General features: G+C 39.4%; 1 protein-coding gene across 1 annotated transcript in view; it reads left to right on the top strand.

Moving 5' to 3' along the window:
- Positions 1-17,182, top strand: part of gpat2 (glycerol-3-phosphate acyltransferase 2, mitochondrial) — a 174,874-nt gene that overhangs the window by 135,150 nt on the left and 22,542 nt on the right. Inside the window, exons 4-13 of the mRNA XM_005738287.1 lie at positions 2,933-3,043; positions 3,277-3,347; positions 3,442-3,552; positions 3,977-4,099; positions 7,341-7,440; positions 10,359-10,492; positions 10,681-10,780; positions 13,480-13,659; positions 14,912-15,010; positions 15,729-15,811. Coding sequence (XP_005738344.1) covers positions 2,933-3,043; positions 3,277-3,347; positions 3,442-3,552; positions 3,977-4,099; positions 7,341-7,440; positions 10,359-10,492; positions 10,681-10,780; positions 13,480-13,659; positions 14,912-15,010; positions 15,729-15,811 — 1,112 coding nt within the window. The remainder of the gene's footprint in view (positions 1-2,932; positions 3,044-3,276; positions 3,348-3,441; positions 3,553-3,976; positions 4,100-7,340; positions 7,441-10,358; positions 10,493-10,680; positions 10,781-13,479; positions 13,660-14,911; positions 15,011-15,728; positions 15,812-17,182) is intronic.

The raw sequence follows: 17,182 nt of genomic DNA, 5'->3' as shown, positions 1-17,182 counted from the left end.
GTACCTCTGGTGCAAATTACTGACCTCTGTCATCATTTTAAGTGGGGGAACTTGCACAATCGGTGGCTGACTAAATACTTTTTTGCCCCACTGTATATCTAATATAATCTATATTTGGTATGACCATATTTACTCTTCAACAAAGCCTGAACTTTCTTAGGCAAGCTCTCTTGTAATTTCTTCAAGTAGTCTTCAGGAATAATTCTCCGGGCTTCTCGAAGAACATCCAAAGCTCTTTTTTTGGATGCTGGCTGCCTTTTGTTCCTGTCTGTATAAAGATGATCGCACACTTCTTTAATAATGTCGAGATTTGGGCCTTGGAGAGGTCAATCCATGACTGATAGTTTGTGTTTTTCTATCTAGGTATGCTTTTACTGCATTGGCATTTTGTTTGGGATCATTGTCATATTAGAAAGAAAGAAAAGCTGTTGCCAATCTGATTGGCTAGAGTGGCAGGGTGAAATGTAAAATTATCTCAGAAAGTCAAGAGTTTTTCACAGTGCTCTGTCGTGCATCCTTCGACTTTGTGGATATGAATGTTGCTATTGAAATGAAAACAATACTTTTATAAGGTGTTTTTAGGGTTCTGGGCGCATAAATGCTACAAATGGGTCATTTTAGCGCATTGGTTGGTGGTTGCCAGGCAACACAATGACGTCAAACTATCTGATCTTGATATAACCCTTCAGGGGCCTAAGATGTACCTGTGTGCCAGCTCCTAGCTATGTAGGTGGACTTGGCGGGCCAACTCAGACAGATTTCATGTTGCATAGTAAGAGTTTGGGGTTTTCTGCTAAAGACGAAGTAAGCAAGCAGGATTGTTGCTCAGCTCAAACAAATCATGAGTTTAACTCTCCTCAAGTCTTACAGATCTTTTTAAAATTTAAATTTTACAATTTTGACAACAAGTAATGAGCTGCCAAAGTGAACAGCAAAGGCGAGTCGGGCTCTTGGCGCTGAAATATCTCTATGGCTCTAAATCAGTCCGCCAAAGACGACAATCTGGCCCACTGAACAGCTACTGAAAACGCGACATAGCTTTTAGACTTTTAGCTGTATTTTTAAAAGCTGATAAAGCAGAATCTATGCAGGATACAGATGACCAGGGTTAGAATCTGTTCTGGTCTTGGATGCATTTTGCTGGCATGATTTTATTGCCTAAGAGCCCCTGAGAAAGTAAAGAAAATATTTTGGGATGATCAAATCAGTACTCACCTTAATCTAAAAAACTGTTGTGGAAGAGCAGAAGTTCTTTCAAGTTAGCATGCAGATCTAACCCAAAGTCACTGGAAAAATGCAGAGGGGTGACAGAAAATACTGAGCTGTTTCACACACTTTTTGCCTCATAAATATCTTTGTATAACTTCCTTAAATAGGTAAACAACAGTCTAATGTTTTCATTTTTGTGAGTTGATTTTTAAGTTTTCAGGATATAATAATGCACAAATAGAGAACATTCCCCCTGATATGTAGAAGCCGAATAAACTTTTTTTTTTGCCCTCCTTATATCATGACTCTAACTGATGGTACATTGAAAGATTTTGTTTTGAAAGCATCACTACTTTAATTATTTCTATTCCCTGTCGAGTTTCCAAACACCACAGCTTATGAATGCAAAGCTTTGTGGCAGCTGAATAGCTCTGTGATCAGACTTCACAGCAGCATCTCAATGCACCACCAGGAGGGATTCATAGATCACCCCATGATTTTAAAACTCCATTAAAACTCACAAAAGTACAACAAAATTAAGTGACTCTAATCAAATCCAACACACACGTGTTCCTTTTATGTAGCTTTTACTATATTGAGCAAGTTTCAAGGCCTTGAAACTTTCAGCAAAACTGAAATGAGCTAAAACTTTAAAGTGATGTCATGCCCAATAAGTCCACTCACATGCATTAAAAAACAAAATTCCTCACCAGGAAAGTGGTGATCACATAGCACAAACCGTGCCAGCACAATGTAAAATCCCCTTCCTGTCTGGATCCGGGGCTTTCATTCATCTCTTGTTATGTACAACACTCTTAGCAGAAGAACAGAACTACAAAATAATAATCCAGGAAATTAATGACATATCATGGGCATCAGATCCAGATCGAAGCATTTCTACCTTTTCCTTGGAATGAGCAGACATAAGTGCGTAACTCTGGGCATCGAGCTGGGCCAGCTTATTTACACACAGGTTTAGCCTGATAATCCGCATGCCTCTCATTTTTTTGGTCTACCTCTTTTCTTTGTACTTTTCCCCTGAACGAGTATGGCCCTTTAAGTTATTGATAGTTCGATCCAAACTTTCATGATCATAAGGTTTTGTCTTTAAATTGACCTTATCTACCAGTCAGCTGCTCTCTTTTCTGGAATCCATCATCATTCAACTTGGAGAAAGTGTCATTGATCTTAGGAGATTGATTAGATCTTTTTTTCCCAAAGCCAGGCGATCACTCTGAATCCTGATCAACACAACACATCGAGCATGATAATCAGTCGGTTGGCGTGTTTTATCGTACTGTACTGCAAATATTTGAACACCTGACCAGCAGTCAGCTTGCTCGGGGAGGCCTGAAGTGTGGTTGATTAGTATACAGTACACAGCCTGGCTTGTTGAGCGCATGAGCTGTTTGTTTGATTTGCACAGGGAGCGTCTGATACAGGGGCTCACATGGGAACTGTATTAATATTTACTGCACTGCTAGTAATGGCGTGCTGATATGAATTCAGAGTTAAACCAATCAAAGAGACAGAAAAAATTTCACAAGCTCAAAAGACATCAGGGTGCAACAAATTAAAGTCAAATAAGATAAGAAACATTAGTTTTAGCTTTATGTACGTAATAACATGGCAGTTGAGTGTTATTTCAAAAAGTGGATGTGGTTGTGGTTTTTCTGCATGTGACATCCTGTTTGTGTTGTGTCTGTTTTGTGTTTCTTCCCAGCTGTCATGTGGATTAAAGATCAGGAAAATGATGAAAACTGTGCCTCCTTGTTTGGGGAAGATCAGGCCAGTTGTGGGCCAGTGCTGCCACCAGTGCACCCCAGACAGTCTGGTGAGTGTGCAGAGTAATTATGGATCTCTTTCACTGAGTAAAAAATGCTGACTTTATATGGCACGCAAAGGTTGTGAGTATAAAGATCCTCTTGTAGCTATCCCCATTCACATAGTGTCCTTCAGCTATAGCCTTTTTTTATACAGTAAATTGGATTGTGCCCCACACAGCCCATTCGTGGTTGATGTTGACATTCAGGTCATCTATCTTTATCTGTTTTTGTCATTGCTTAGAGCAAGAAGCTTGGACAAAACTATTCCCTTGGTTTCCACAACCTGCTGAGTGTCAATGAGACACAAACCAGGTAGTATGAGAATCCACCGCATTCGGGCAAAGCCACACAAATTTATTTGGTCCCAGCGCTCTCACTCATGCTCATTTCTTTGAATTGTATGCAGGTATCGAGGCTGGCTGGTGCGGAGGGTGTGCTGTGCCCTGTTTGTGAGTGGGTGCAAGGTTTACGGCAGTCCTGTTAGCGGCAGGCTTGAGCGAGTCTGTCAGAGTCACAGGTACCTGAGGAGAAAGAGAGGGAGGATGACAGGAGTAGAGATGCTGGAGGAGAGTAAATAAATGATAGGCAGAGATACAGAAAATGAAACGGGTTCCTGCAGTTCTGCAGAGAGAGAATGAGAAAGGACTAGTGGAGATAAGACAAAGACATGCAAAGAACAGAAAAGTAAGGCTATCTCAGTCTATAAAGAGTGAACGAAGAAAGATGGGATAACTTGAGGAGAGGTTTCAATCTCTGTCACTGTTCCTCAGTTTGAAGCTGTTGTTGTCCCTCCTCGTGTGTAATTGAGTTTAACCTTTATGTAACCTCCACACTCAGGGATGGTGTTGTTGTCTTACTGGAAGGCTGGTGTTTGTCTAAGTGTAGCACAAATGAAGCTTTGTTCCGTATTAACCCTGCTGTCCTGTGACCATGTGTTTCAGGGTGAAGAAGGCGCTCACAGCAGAGCACAAAGCACCTGAGGGGGGAGACGGCCACGGGCAGCTAGATTGTCTCTCACCATTCCTCCCCCTCATTAACACCTGCATCTCCTCTGGCGTCTTAAGGTTTGTTTATGTGCGCATAAGTCGATTGGGGGGGGGGGGGGGGAAGCTAGGTTCAAAGATGGTTGTTTGTGTGTATTTACTAATACATCACATTTGCATATTGATTCAGAGCTGTGCTGTGAGACCTTTCATTTAGAAATAACGAGTGAGATGTATCATATCGGTGTGCCTGAAGCAAAAATGGAGTTGCAGTCTGCAGCGATTTCTTTTAATGATTTTTTTTAAATCTTTTGATGCAGAAAAGATGAGCCTTTTGATGATAACACGATTCTAAAAGATTTTCACATCTTAATTTATGAGAAATTCCTATTTTATTCTCATTCATTCGCTGCTACTCCATAATGGCTAAGGAGTTAATTTTATGTATTTTCAACATTAAAGCAACATTGCTTTTCTAAAATGTAATTTAGGTCTATACGACTGCTTATCCATATGCATTGTTGTGATGCGAGTTGCTCAGTTTTAGAGATATTGCCTTTTCTTGAATATAACAGAACTAGGTGGCATCTTTTTTGTGATGCTCAAAGTGCCAAAAAAAAATTTTTTTTTTTAAAAACTCAGCAGTGACGGCCGTTTTTTTCAAATGTCATGGCCAGGTTACAAAAAATAAAGTGCAAAATTGTGCAGTTTCATGGAAGATTTTTTTCTTTTGTCCTCTCTCCATCTGCCAACTAAAAGATGCGTACGGCGTCTTTTATTTGGAGGACATGATCGTTACTGACTTTTTTTCACAAGCCTCTCATCATGGGTAGATGCTCATTTTCTTCTGCACAGTGATACAGTAAACGGGTGCAATTTGGTATAAAGAAAATAGTTCCTGCATGAAACTTCTCTACTTTCATGAACGTGATGCTGAGTTTTCAAATGTTTCCCCAAGTAACAAAATAGATTAATTGAGATTTATTCCCATTGTAATCAAGAGAAGCAGTATAAGAGAGAGACTGCATTTCAACAAATCCTGAATGGAAATCTAGGATTTGTTGGGCTTTGGAGAATTCTGTAATGGCAAAAATTATGTTTTTTTGTTCCTGCCCTCGAAGAGCCAGTCAAGAGCCGGGTAGGAAACTGAGTTATTGCTGTTTCTGAATTTCTGCCCACACACAGTAAAAATACACCACAGTTTTAACTTTGGTTGTGCTGTATACATACTTGTTTTTGACCCATTCTGTGGCCAATAACCTTCTCTTTTGCAGTAAATGTATAAGATCTGGATTTTTTTTTTCTTTTAACTTTTTTAAAAATGACATTATCGTGAAAGTTAAACCTGCTTGCAGACCAGTTGGTATCATCCAGATAAGCTGCGGGCCACTGCAGTGACCAAAACGATCATACGTTGAAACCAAGCACACCATTGTTTTTCTTGTGACATTACCAATAAGTTTGATGTGTCACATTTCCTATTGGAAAAACAAAAGTTCTATCCAAGATGGCCGACTTCTAAATGGCCGCCATGGTCACCACCCATCTTGAGGAGTTTGCCCCCTCACATATACGAATGTGCCACAAACAGGACTTTAATATCACCAACCATTCCCATTTTATTACGGTGTATCCATATAAATGGCCCACCCTGTATTACTGGCGAGTGACAAGACCTGTAGAAGGACTTTGATGGAAGGCAGACATGTCCACAGCTAATATCTCCAAAACTGGCCATTCCACAATAAAATGACTAAAAAAAAGAGCCATCTAAAAAACATCAGGTCAACTGTCCCTTTAAAGCCTCGACAACACCAAAGGCACGCATCAACTGATCCTGCCAACAAGTATCATTTGTGCACTCAAGGTCTTTAAAGCTTTTTCTCATTTTCATTGAGGGTCTATTCTGTCCAAAAACTATTAAAAACACATTAATGAGCCATTTGCTGAATGTTTTTTAATGACAATGAACATTAACAATGTTGCATCAATTGAACTTAGACCGTCCTTGTGCTTTGTAGGTTTACTGTGGATCAGTGTTGAAGAATAGTCCCCAACAAGCATGGAGAAATTAATTAAAAAGCCTCTTTTAAAGTGACGTGGCCATTCATGAGTCACTTTTACATCTTTCATTACATAGATGGACTGAATAAGTGAAAAATGTTAAGAGCTTAACTAACACATCGTTGGCTTTAGTGTTTTTGCAGTATTAGTTGGCGATACCCAAAAACGCACAGCTGTGGTTGCTATGACGAACAGGCCAATCACAGGGGGGGGAACATAGCTCTTATGAATATTAATTAGCAACAAAATAGCCCAATTTAATTGCCAGATTCATTAAAAAATGTCATTTCAGTAATTATGTTTATTTATGTATTGTTTTTTAAACCAGCAGAAAAAGCAGAATTTGAGGCTCAGGGTTTCGGATTTCTGTCTTACAAGAATGTTCTACATTTTTGTACACAGGATTGTTTTAAGAATTTTTACTGGAAAAAATTGGAATAGTCAGCTGTCAGTGGAGATATGTAGATATCACAAATTCCTACTTCTTTTTGGTCACTCGGGGGAAGAACAATAGGCTTTCCAAACCCTAAATTGTGTTGAAGAGACAAACAGAAATGCTTATGTGCTACTGTAAGACAGCTCAAAGCTTCTTGTGTGACTGCTTACAGATGAATGCCTTTCTAGCTGTCAATCATCATGCTCTTCAAGATGACTGACAGCTGTTTGAGACACAAACTTGTCCACGGCTAGTGGACGGCGTGTTTTTGATCTCTGCACTAAGTTGTATTTAAATTGAAATTGGATGTTATGACTCTATCATCTCTTGGGACCATGTTTCTGTTGCCTCAGATAGTGTCAGAAATTCTTCAAATGTCTAGTGAAATGAAGTGGAAACTTTATTTTGTTTCTAAAGAAACTTTTTGACTGTCTTGAAGTTTAAGAAATCTCTTCAAAATTCAATTTCTCCTCACTTCCTCAGTCTCCCTCATTTATAGACTTTGTCTCTATCTACATCTGTCATCCTCTCACACTTGCTGTTTTATTGCTTACTGATTCACTTCTTTCCTATGTCATCATTTTTTTATCTCCATCCTTTTCCCCCACTCTCTCTTGCCCCCACCTGTCTCATTTACATAACATCACATTTAACACTGTCCTTTCCTCCCGTTTTGTGCTAAACTGTTTCCTAAATTATATTATTGGTGATTATTTCTCTTGGCTTCATTTGTCTATTACGGCCTTGTGTGCATCTCTTGTCATTAACTTTTTCATCTCTTCTTTCTATACATCCCTCCACCCACTATCCTCTTTTGACTAGATTCGTGTGCTGGGCGATGCTGAAGATGTTTGCTTCTGTGTTCGGCAGCATTCAAGTTAACCTCAACCATCTGTCGGCTTTACACAGAGCCTCACAAGAGGTACAAATTTCTATAAATGCACACACACCTTTGTAGATTAAATATCTGCTATGCTGAAGGGTGTCTCTTGCTGCAAAAAATGGAAAGTACACTGTGTGTTTGCACAGTGTTGATACTGGGAGGTTTTGGCTTCACATTAGGCTGTGCTCTGACATCTATTGAGATGGTAAACAAGCTGCCGCCCCATTTGTAAACACATCTACTCCAAAAGATTTCAAGGTAAACAGAAATGTGAGAATATATTCGGTAAGGTGAAGTAAACAGATCTAATTGTCTGGAATCTTTTGAAAGTTGAGGTTTCTCCTGCTTGCCTTTTTATGTGGAATTATTTTCTTTTTCTCCTAACAAACTTCACACTTCACAATTACATGGTTGACTAAATAAACAGACGTAAATAACTCTGAATCAGGCTTAAAATGGGCATGAATGATTTCAGTGAGCGAGGTCTTCAGCTTTGTTATCGCTGAAATGTTGTGTGTGTCTAAAGTTGTTTTCACAGATAAACTCTGGAAAACGTCAGTACATTCAGGATGTTGTGTGAAGTTGTGCTTTCTCACATGTTGCACGCGGCAGTGCATGTGAAAACAGCTTCCGCTAACAGAAAACCTCAAATGTTATTCTTATGATTTCTAATGGTTTCCAAATACTCTGCTGTGAAATTAAGTTAATGTGACTTTTAAAAGTAAAAGTCGCACATCCAGTCCTGATGAATAAAATACTCAAGTTGGAAAGTGTTTCTGAAATACAATAAGTAATTCACTGTGACATAACGGCAGTCAGTGGAAAACAAAAATCTTCAATCCAGTGAGGACGGATTCAGCAAAGATCAAAGTTCACAATTTAAATCACACGCTGATGTGACTTGCATCTTCAGATGGCTCAGTTATTTTTTTTGACACCCATGTGTCTGTATGCACATTAGGGTGGGTGTAGCTCAGGAGTAAGGTCGGCGGTTCGATCCCTGGCTGCTCCAGCCTGCATGCCAAATATTCTTGGGCAAGATACTAACACCAAGTTCCTCTCTGATGCGTCCATCAAAGTATTAATGTGTGTGAATGTTATATAGGAAGCATTTAATCATAGAGAAAAGAAGTGCTTGTGTGAATAGGTCTTAATGGGTGAATGAGGTGTGTTGTATAAAGTGCTTTGAGTGCTCTGGGAGAGCAGAAAAGTGCTATATAAGAATCAGGCCATTAAATCCAACAACATCTGGACTTCTCCTGATAAGACAGCACATGTTGTTCTGGGGATTTCTTCCCAGATTTGGATCTGAATAGCCTATGGTGCTATTTCTGTGCCAGAGCTTCTCAACTGGATTCAGGTATGAAGAGCCTGAGAACCCCTCAGTAGTATGAGTGCTTTTGTCATTCAAGCACTAACTACACCATTTGTCCAAGGGCATTGTGTTGCAGCAGGAGGAGCTGCACGAGCATGAAGTCTGGAAGTGGCTCTGAGATTTTCATAATTTCATCTTGGTACTATTGGCTGACACCTGGAGGTTTGTGTGACCCTCCAAAGATAATACCATCCCAGACCATCACTGACCCATTGCCCAACCAGTCTTGCTGAATGATATATTGCAGGCAGCTTAACATTGTCTTTTGGTCAGTTTGGTCAGAAACATGCTCATAAGTAACCCACTGGAGATGGTTTTTTTCAGGGCTGCAGTGATATTTTTCTTGTACCTGTGTCCTGGTATCTCCTTCACACTCTACAGATTGATGTTGGGAGACACAGTAAACCACATTGGATGTACCATTACTGAGGAGCTCAACTACCTGTGACACCTAATTGGTTTGCAGGTAGAAGTAGTGACAAGGAGACCAGTGAAAAGCAAAACTAGAGAAAAATTAGACAGCAGCAATAAGACGAGCCCCCCCTCCCTTTCTGAGGGTTGCCTTGTCATTGCCTCTCCAGTGGAGGTGAAATGGATTCAGATTTGTGTTTATGACTTTGCATTAAACAGTGATGATCAAGTGTTTCTTTAATATTTTTGAGCAGTGTAATTGTCAGGATATATCGAGGGTTATCTCTGGAGGGACTGTGTACAAAATCAATTTAAATCTTGTTTAGTCCCATTGTCTAAATCTTTACCAATTTATTCATCCATAGATTGTTTCATGACAAACCTGAAAATCTCATTTTCTGCGTTATTGAGGCAAGTTGGGTTACAGCGTGACCTCACTGAACTGTTTGAACCACTGCATACTGGCTGTAGTTACAACCAAATTCATATAAAATAATTTCAGGTGTAACCCAGTTATTGTGTCTTTCACTATATTAAAAAAGCAAATAAAAAAGAATAAATATATCTTTTATCATGAGTTTATGAAGACTACCAATGCTCAGGCTGCTTATGTGTTTTAATTCTTTTATTGCAAAGCGCTTTTTGCTGTAGCGACAATATCGCATGCACAGAAGTGCCATCGTGTTTTATCTCTCTGCTTTGACTTCACTCGATATATAATTGAGTTTGCGATAGTAGCTCTTCATTTCCATGTCCATAATGGAAAAAATCACTAATGCTACTCGAAAGATAAGGGACCACAAAGCAAATAATAGAGCTGTTGTTGACACTGGGGAAAAAACAAAGTTGCGCTGTCAACTTCTACAATCAATCCAGCCATTCAGGCATACTCACCACCTATACTTGAACTGTGGCTGCATCTTTAAATACTTGAATGTTGACCTCACACATTTTTCACTGTGTCTTTGCTAGTTTTAAAACATAAAATAAATTTTTCTTCATTCCTTCCTGTTTCCTTTGTGTGGCTTGATCAAAAGCTGATTTAATCTAAGGTCACGGATTCGCTCCTTAATCTGTGCGTCACCTCTGCACAATCCGTGTTTGTTTGATGTAATGAATTACAATGTGAGGAATTTTGTTTATCAGAAGCTGCTTCTGTTCTCTAATTCAGGGATCTCTGCTGGTTTATGTGTACGTGCGTCAGAGCGCCGTGGACTGCGCTCTCATCCCTCTCGTGCTCTTCTATCACAGCCTCAGAGTCCCGTACACCGTTTGTCCTCTCCAAATTAAGAACGCCTCCCTAAGGTACATTCATACACACAAACACACACACAAACTAAATAAGGTGCTGTGTTTATCACTTTTATTCACGCTACTATTTTTGAGCTGGGCAGTTTTATTTCAAACAGTGAAAATGTGCATGAATGACTTTATGCACATTTTCTTTGATTAAACTAGTGTTTGAGTTATGCTATGCTTTGTTTATCCTGCAGATCCATCCTGCAGAAAGTAGGTGTAGTCCTCCTGCCACCCTCTGCACCTACTGAGGAGGATGCTGAGATGGACACGTTGTACCAGTCTGTCATGACAGCTGTAAGTTAGAAATAAGAAGGGGTGGTATATAAGAGTTCCTAGGTCTGGTGATTTTCATACTTTATTTTAAGGAAAAGAAATTGGTCCTTATATCAGACATCAAACTTCCGCTTTACTGCTTTAACAAGCAATTGCAGTGGTTCTGAGAGGCTTTATTTAAGTTCAATGGAAGCATCAGGACATTAACAGGCACAAGCTGTGCCACACATGAGCTGGCATAGTGTTAAAGTAAACAGATGCAAACCTCATTCTAGCACATAAAAAAGGGAGATACTGACATTTGTGTTCCCTAAATGTCATAGCAGACCATGAAATAGCTGCTGAGATTTTTAATTTTCTACCCATTTTTTTCTAACTTGGGCAAATATTGCCTGTTTGTAGTCTAACCCAGTGTAATTAAAGGGGACCTTTTTTGCTCTTTTCCAGCTCCATATGTTTTATTCTTAGACTCAACTGGAGAAGATCTGTATGATTTACAGCTGAGTCTTATTTATCTTACGATGGGTATTGATACATCTCCTCTGGTGATTGAAACAAGTTGTCCACCCTTCACCCTTTAAATCAGCTTTCTTCTGTGTCGCTATATTAAGAATTTTCCCTCTCTTTGATGTCATACAGATCCGAATGTGGTATGAACTGTCTGAACCTGAGCATTTAGAGCACTCTAAAGTCTGAGCTTTTGGCTCACGCTGATCACATTATTTGAAACTTTGTTCATGTTTGATACGAGAATCCATCAGTGTAACAGCATATTCACTTAGTGGCAACTTGAAAGGATCAGATGTTGGGTACCCTGTGGTCATAAAGTTATTGACATGGTCAGCATTTACACAATGACAAATTGGTCCTAAAGGACACAAAGTTTATTAACAATATCCCCCACGTCATTACACCATCACCATCATCCTGAACTGTTGATAGCAGGGAGGATGGATCCATTCCTTTGTGCTCTTTACACCAAATTCTGACCCAACCGCAGCAGAAATCAGAACTCATCAGATCAGGCAGTGTTTTTCCAATCTTCTATTGCCCAATTTTGGCTGAGAATTATTCCTGTTCTTAGCTGACAGAATTCGTCTGTAGCACATCTGCTTGGAGCTTTGACGTGTTGTGCTTTCAGTAATCTTCCATTGTATCATAATGTATCATGTAGACATGGCCAAGATCATCTCGGCCATGTCTACATGCCTAAATGCATTGATTTGCTAGCATGCGACTGGTTGATATAGATAATTGCATTAAAAAGCAGTTAAACAGTTATACCTAATAAAGTGACCAGTCAGTGTGAATTTAAACAGATTCTGTTTAGGTGACTTCTGCAGCACACCAGCATCAGGACAGTTTACCACTTGGGTCACAATATGCAAATGTCCAATTTTATGGGCAACTACTAATTGAGGTTAGAGGCACAAATTTTTCTGTGCCACAAGTCATAAAAAAGTTCTCCTGGTACAAATTCCTCATTAGTGCTGTATGTGAAAGTTAAAATGGCACACTGAGCCCTGAATTCGAAATCATGTTGCTAATGCATTTTGATGAAAAATAAATCCTAGACAGCAGGTAATTATATAAAATTAGAAGGTAAACAAAAATTCCCATCTTTGTAATTTTGCTGCTTAGTGTATGTGCATTCGTTTAAATTCATACTCACAGACACGCAGGGACTTTTCATTGCACTACATGGCGGATTGTTATCACAGTCAGCTCCCCAATCAGAATGCAGCCTGCCACCCTACCATCTCATCCTACTTTCCATTCATTCTCAGAATTACAAAGTAGCTTCAGTCTTTGCTAAAGATATTGCAGCTCTGGAAGTTGGCTAGAGTGACAAAGCCATAAGAACGAGGGTGGGGAAATATGAAGAGCATTGGTAGTTTAAATCAGGAGCTTGACAGGTCGGTTATCTGGGAGATATTCGTGGTGTGTATTGTTTTCTCCCACATCTTGCATCTTTTATGGTTTCCTCAAGTGCCTGTCTAAGTGCCTCAGTTATTTTATTTTTTTACCAGTAATCATCAGCATCTATTTATTCTTAATATCTGTTTATATCTAAGGAGCCAGCCGCTTTGTGATCTGTATCAGTTTACCTAAAGCCACATTTCATTTGAAGGCGCTACTGTCTTTACTAAGATCAATATTGTGTTATACAGTTCAATAAAACAGCTCAGTCTGACGTCGGTATACAGAGACTATAGCTAAAGTGAAACATAAACAGCCTGTTTATGAATTGATGCTGTGAGATGTTTTATTACTTTGTTTGTTTTCAGTTGCGCTTCAAGTGAGAAAGCATATTTGTTTTGCGTGAGAAGGCAGGCTTGTTTATTGCTTGTATTTCAGTGTTAATAGACCTTTATTGTTTATTGAGTGTAGGCCTGTTTAGCTGCTGTTCAATGGTAATTGAATTTCTGTTGTCTGTAAGGGGGAAACAGGATTTGGGGTGAGGGAAGTATCTCTGAATGTCATTAAGTGTCCCCCACAGTCCCGCTTTATCTCTGCTCTTTATCCTGCCTGCTTCCTGCATTTTGACTTGACTTTCCTCCACATTCTGCCTCTGGACTTTTTTTTAATGTTTCCTCCATCTTCTGGTTTGCATTATTGCTTATGTGTCTTTTCAAAATGCATTGTAGGCGTTTATGTTAATTGTTCTCTGACTCCCAGGATTTTTCACACCTCTGTCTTTGCCATCTTTCTCTCCTCAGCTGGTACGTGAGCTGCTACATGAGGGCCAGGCAATAAGTATTGGTGTGTCAGAGAGGTCTGGCCTGGGTGGCCAGTGGCTGGCTCGCATCAGGCAGCTCATCAAAGAGGGATCTGTCCCCGACGTCAGTCTGGTCCCCGTGGGCATCTCGTACGATTGTGTACCCAAGACCTACATTCAGGTGGATGTGTGTAAACAAACACTTGCAAGCGCACGCACACACTTAATAGGATTCATCTGTAACTGTTCTGTCCTCAGGAACAAGTGAACAGGTTTGCTTTAGTGCTGTGTTTTCAAACTGCAAAAAGGAGAAAGAACATGAGGCAGAAATACTGCATATGGTGAAAGGAACAGGTGCTTGTCAGTGTTATAAAAACAACAGGAAATTAGTTATTGCAGTCTGTGCCATTTTTTTGGCTCACTTATCAACACGACAAACAGTTGGAGCGACAGCAGTTACTTTGACATACAGCTCATGGAGGCGATCAACATGCAAACACTTTTTAAGATACAACTGAGTGAATGTGAACACAAAGACCTTTCACACACAGATACAGTGTCACTACATCGGAGAAAAAAATAATGCTTTAATAGTGTGATGACTGTATGAATTTACCTAAAATTCACTTTATTTTGTACAGTGTTAACTTGGTTCAGTTATTACATCCAAGCATAGCTGTATGTATGTTTACTTTGAAAACAGGAACTGCTAATAGATAATAAGCAGACACGGGCAAGTTCACTCAAATGTAAGCAAATACAGCCTAAACCCCCAAGAACCCCCAAAATAGCTGTAGTTAGAAAAATAGGAAAAGAGAATTGTCTACTCAAACAGAAGAAAGACAAAGAATATTGAGTCCATTAAAAATAAGATTTTGTAGTTACAGTCCTGTGATCAGGATATCTGTGTTGTGTGTTGACGGCACAAGTTTCTCCGATTTTTGTCTAAAGAGGTGCTCACAGAATGAAACTTGTGGTCTCGAGAAAAAACCCAAAGTTGTCAGTGATGACTCTCCAACTTCGAGAGCTTTCACAACTTTGCTCTCTAATTTCTCACTGGGCAGCTTTGGTCGATGAGTTGAGGTTTGCATTTTATTTTTTTCAAGGCAGCTGTGATGATTATTAGTCTCCATTAATAACGCCCTTTGTTATCTGCACTTTGAGATGATACCGGAGAGTGGGTGTTGCTTTTGGTTAATTGCAATAATAAGGTCCTTGCCCCCATCATTTCTGCTCTGTCATTCACACACTGTAGACACACAGTGCTGTACGCACAGTTCCTGTACTCCTAAGCACACTATGAGGGCGGCTGTTTATCTTAGTACTCGTTATAGATCCTGCTCATTAGTGGTATTGCTGTTCACATGTCCTCCTAAATGTAAATATGTCAAGATATATATCTGTGTGTGTGTGTATTTTACATATCTTCATAGGTTGGGTTGAGATCTATCTTCCAGTGGTTGTGGTGCCTTTTCTGTTGGAGGCCAGAAGGAAGTGTGAGGATTCACCTCGCCCAGCCCTTTTCTGTCAAGGTACGCAGCAGGAAGCCCATGTCATTAAAAACCCCATTCAGCCGTACTGGTGTTTACTTTGAGCATGAGTTCTGAGCGTTTTAACAGTGGTTAAACAAACAGTCATGTTGTCCTAGTGGAAAGAAAGAAAGGCAGACATGTTTTTGTTGAAAAGAGCTGAGAACATTGTCTCGTGACACTTTGTGGGATCATTTATTTATACACTCTTGTGCCAGTAAACAGAAAGCTTTGTCATAAATCACACTTTTCACATTGTAATAATTAAATTAGCTTCACAAATGAGTTTTGAAATTATTTCATTTTAAATTAGTCTTAGTTAAAATTTCCTTTGAGCTGTAAAATCTCATTTATAGCATATTATATTAAGTAAATAATAAATCAATTTCTACATTTATGCCCTCTGTTTTCTGCACGTTGAGACTAGAGAGAGTGAGTGTAATTCAGCACACCACAAGAAAGATAATAAGTTAAATGCCTCTTTGGTTGGCATTATTGCTTTTCAGTAGGAAATTTGCAGGATACACTGTATCACTATATATTAGTTTTAGCTAGATATACCTAATAAACTGGAAATGGAGTTACTAATGGAGACTTTGTGCAGTTTTATGAACCCAGTTAACAAGAGCATTAGTTTTAAGAAATTTAAAGATGCAAATTTAAAGCTCTTTGCATGTGCATGCGTGTGTAAACGATCCTGTGTGCGTGTGTTTGTGTGTAGGAGATGTGCGAATCAGGCAGGTGCAGAGTAGATGAATGGCTCCCTCTACAGGACCTGTTGCTTCCTGTTATCCTCAACAACCGGTAATCAAAGCTTCTGCATACATGCCTGTATGCGTGAGTGAACATTAATACTGCATATGAACAAACCACAGTGGAACTGCATTGTGTTATCTGGATCTGTGAAATTGAAAAGTTGTGTTCTCCTAAACTTTGAAGAACTTTTCTCTAAACCTTAAATCTGGCACAGATATGATGCAAGCACTGATGAGAGTTTTCATCCTCTTAGCCTCGGTCCAATTACCATCAACATTACACAGTCTGCCAGTGAAAAAAAGATAACGGAAAGAAAATAACATCCCCGCTCAATCTCTGCTTGGCTTCTGACAAGCAGAGTGGCTTCTCCCATCATACATTTAATTCTTATGAGAGGGATGGAGGAAAAAACAGCCAAGCGATAGAAAAAGAGAGGAGTAGAGATGGGTAGTTAGATTGGATTGTCATCTGCATGTGAGCAACTTCAACTCTCTGCGCCTACATCATAAACATGCTTGGGCGCTGCTCAGTGCTTCTGCTGCACTCTGTTTTTCCCTAGCTGCTGAGGTTTCAGCTTTAGAGCATTTGCATATCATTTAACCGTTACATATATTTAATTCAGAATGCTACAAACACACTGTATCAGATACTGAAGCTTAGACATTTTAGTGTATGTATTTGCATGTTTTGATTTGAATGCAACCACATTTGGGAAGGAGCATTGGCTCACCCTTTAACTACAATATGTAAGAGCTGAAGAGACAGACAACTCTAAAACAAACAAAATGTTTTCCTGATCTTGTGCAAGACAGGATATAAACTGCTCAGCAGTTTTGTTTTGACAGTGCACTTAATTTTTTAATGGTTTGCAGTATATCATCAAGCATTAAGGGTGCCTTCACAGATATGACCTATGTACTTGTATATAGGGATTCTATCATCAACAGATTCTGGGCAGCATGATGCACCTTTGGAGATTCTCTTTTTTTTCTTCAGTTTTTCCATGTAGCTCATAATAAGGTTTAAAGATACAGTGTTTAAGATTTCATCTCTAGATGTCAATGAATGAACTGAATTCAATGAAACAAGTAAATGAATCAGTGAAGCTCATGCCTGTCCAATGACAATGATAGCGAGGTGAGTTGGTCAGGATATCCTGAACTTTTCTGTTAGTAAACTGTGTTGTTTTTGCTGCTGTTAGTTGGTGTTAGCCTCTGTTAGCGGCTGCTAGCTGGCATTAGAAAAACTTTCATTGTAGTAGATCTAAAATTGTTAGACTCAGACACTAGAATTTAAACTGTTTATCAGAGGGAATGCCAAGCCTAACATTAGCTTGTTAGCTTCTAAAACACAGTTGTTGTTTTTTGGAAGCTTGGTGTAAACTGTCTGGATACAGGTGAGGTCGCATGTCCAGTCTAC

Source organism: Pundamilia nyererei, unplaced genomic scaffold, assembly GCF_000239375.1.
Source record: "Pundamilia nyererei isolate P.nyererei 1_Seehausen unplaced genomic scaffold, PunNye1.0 scaffold00082, whole genome shotgun sequence".
Taxonomy (NCBI): Eukaryota; Metazoa; Chordata; class Actinopteri; order Cichliformes; family Cichlidae; genus Pundamilia; species Pundamilia nyererei.
The sequence above is the reverse complement of the archived record's forward strand: the minus strand, read 5'-3'. Positions and strand labels throughout refer to the sequence as shown.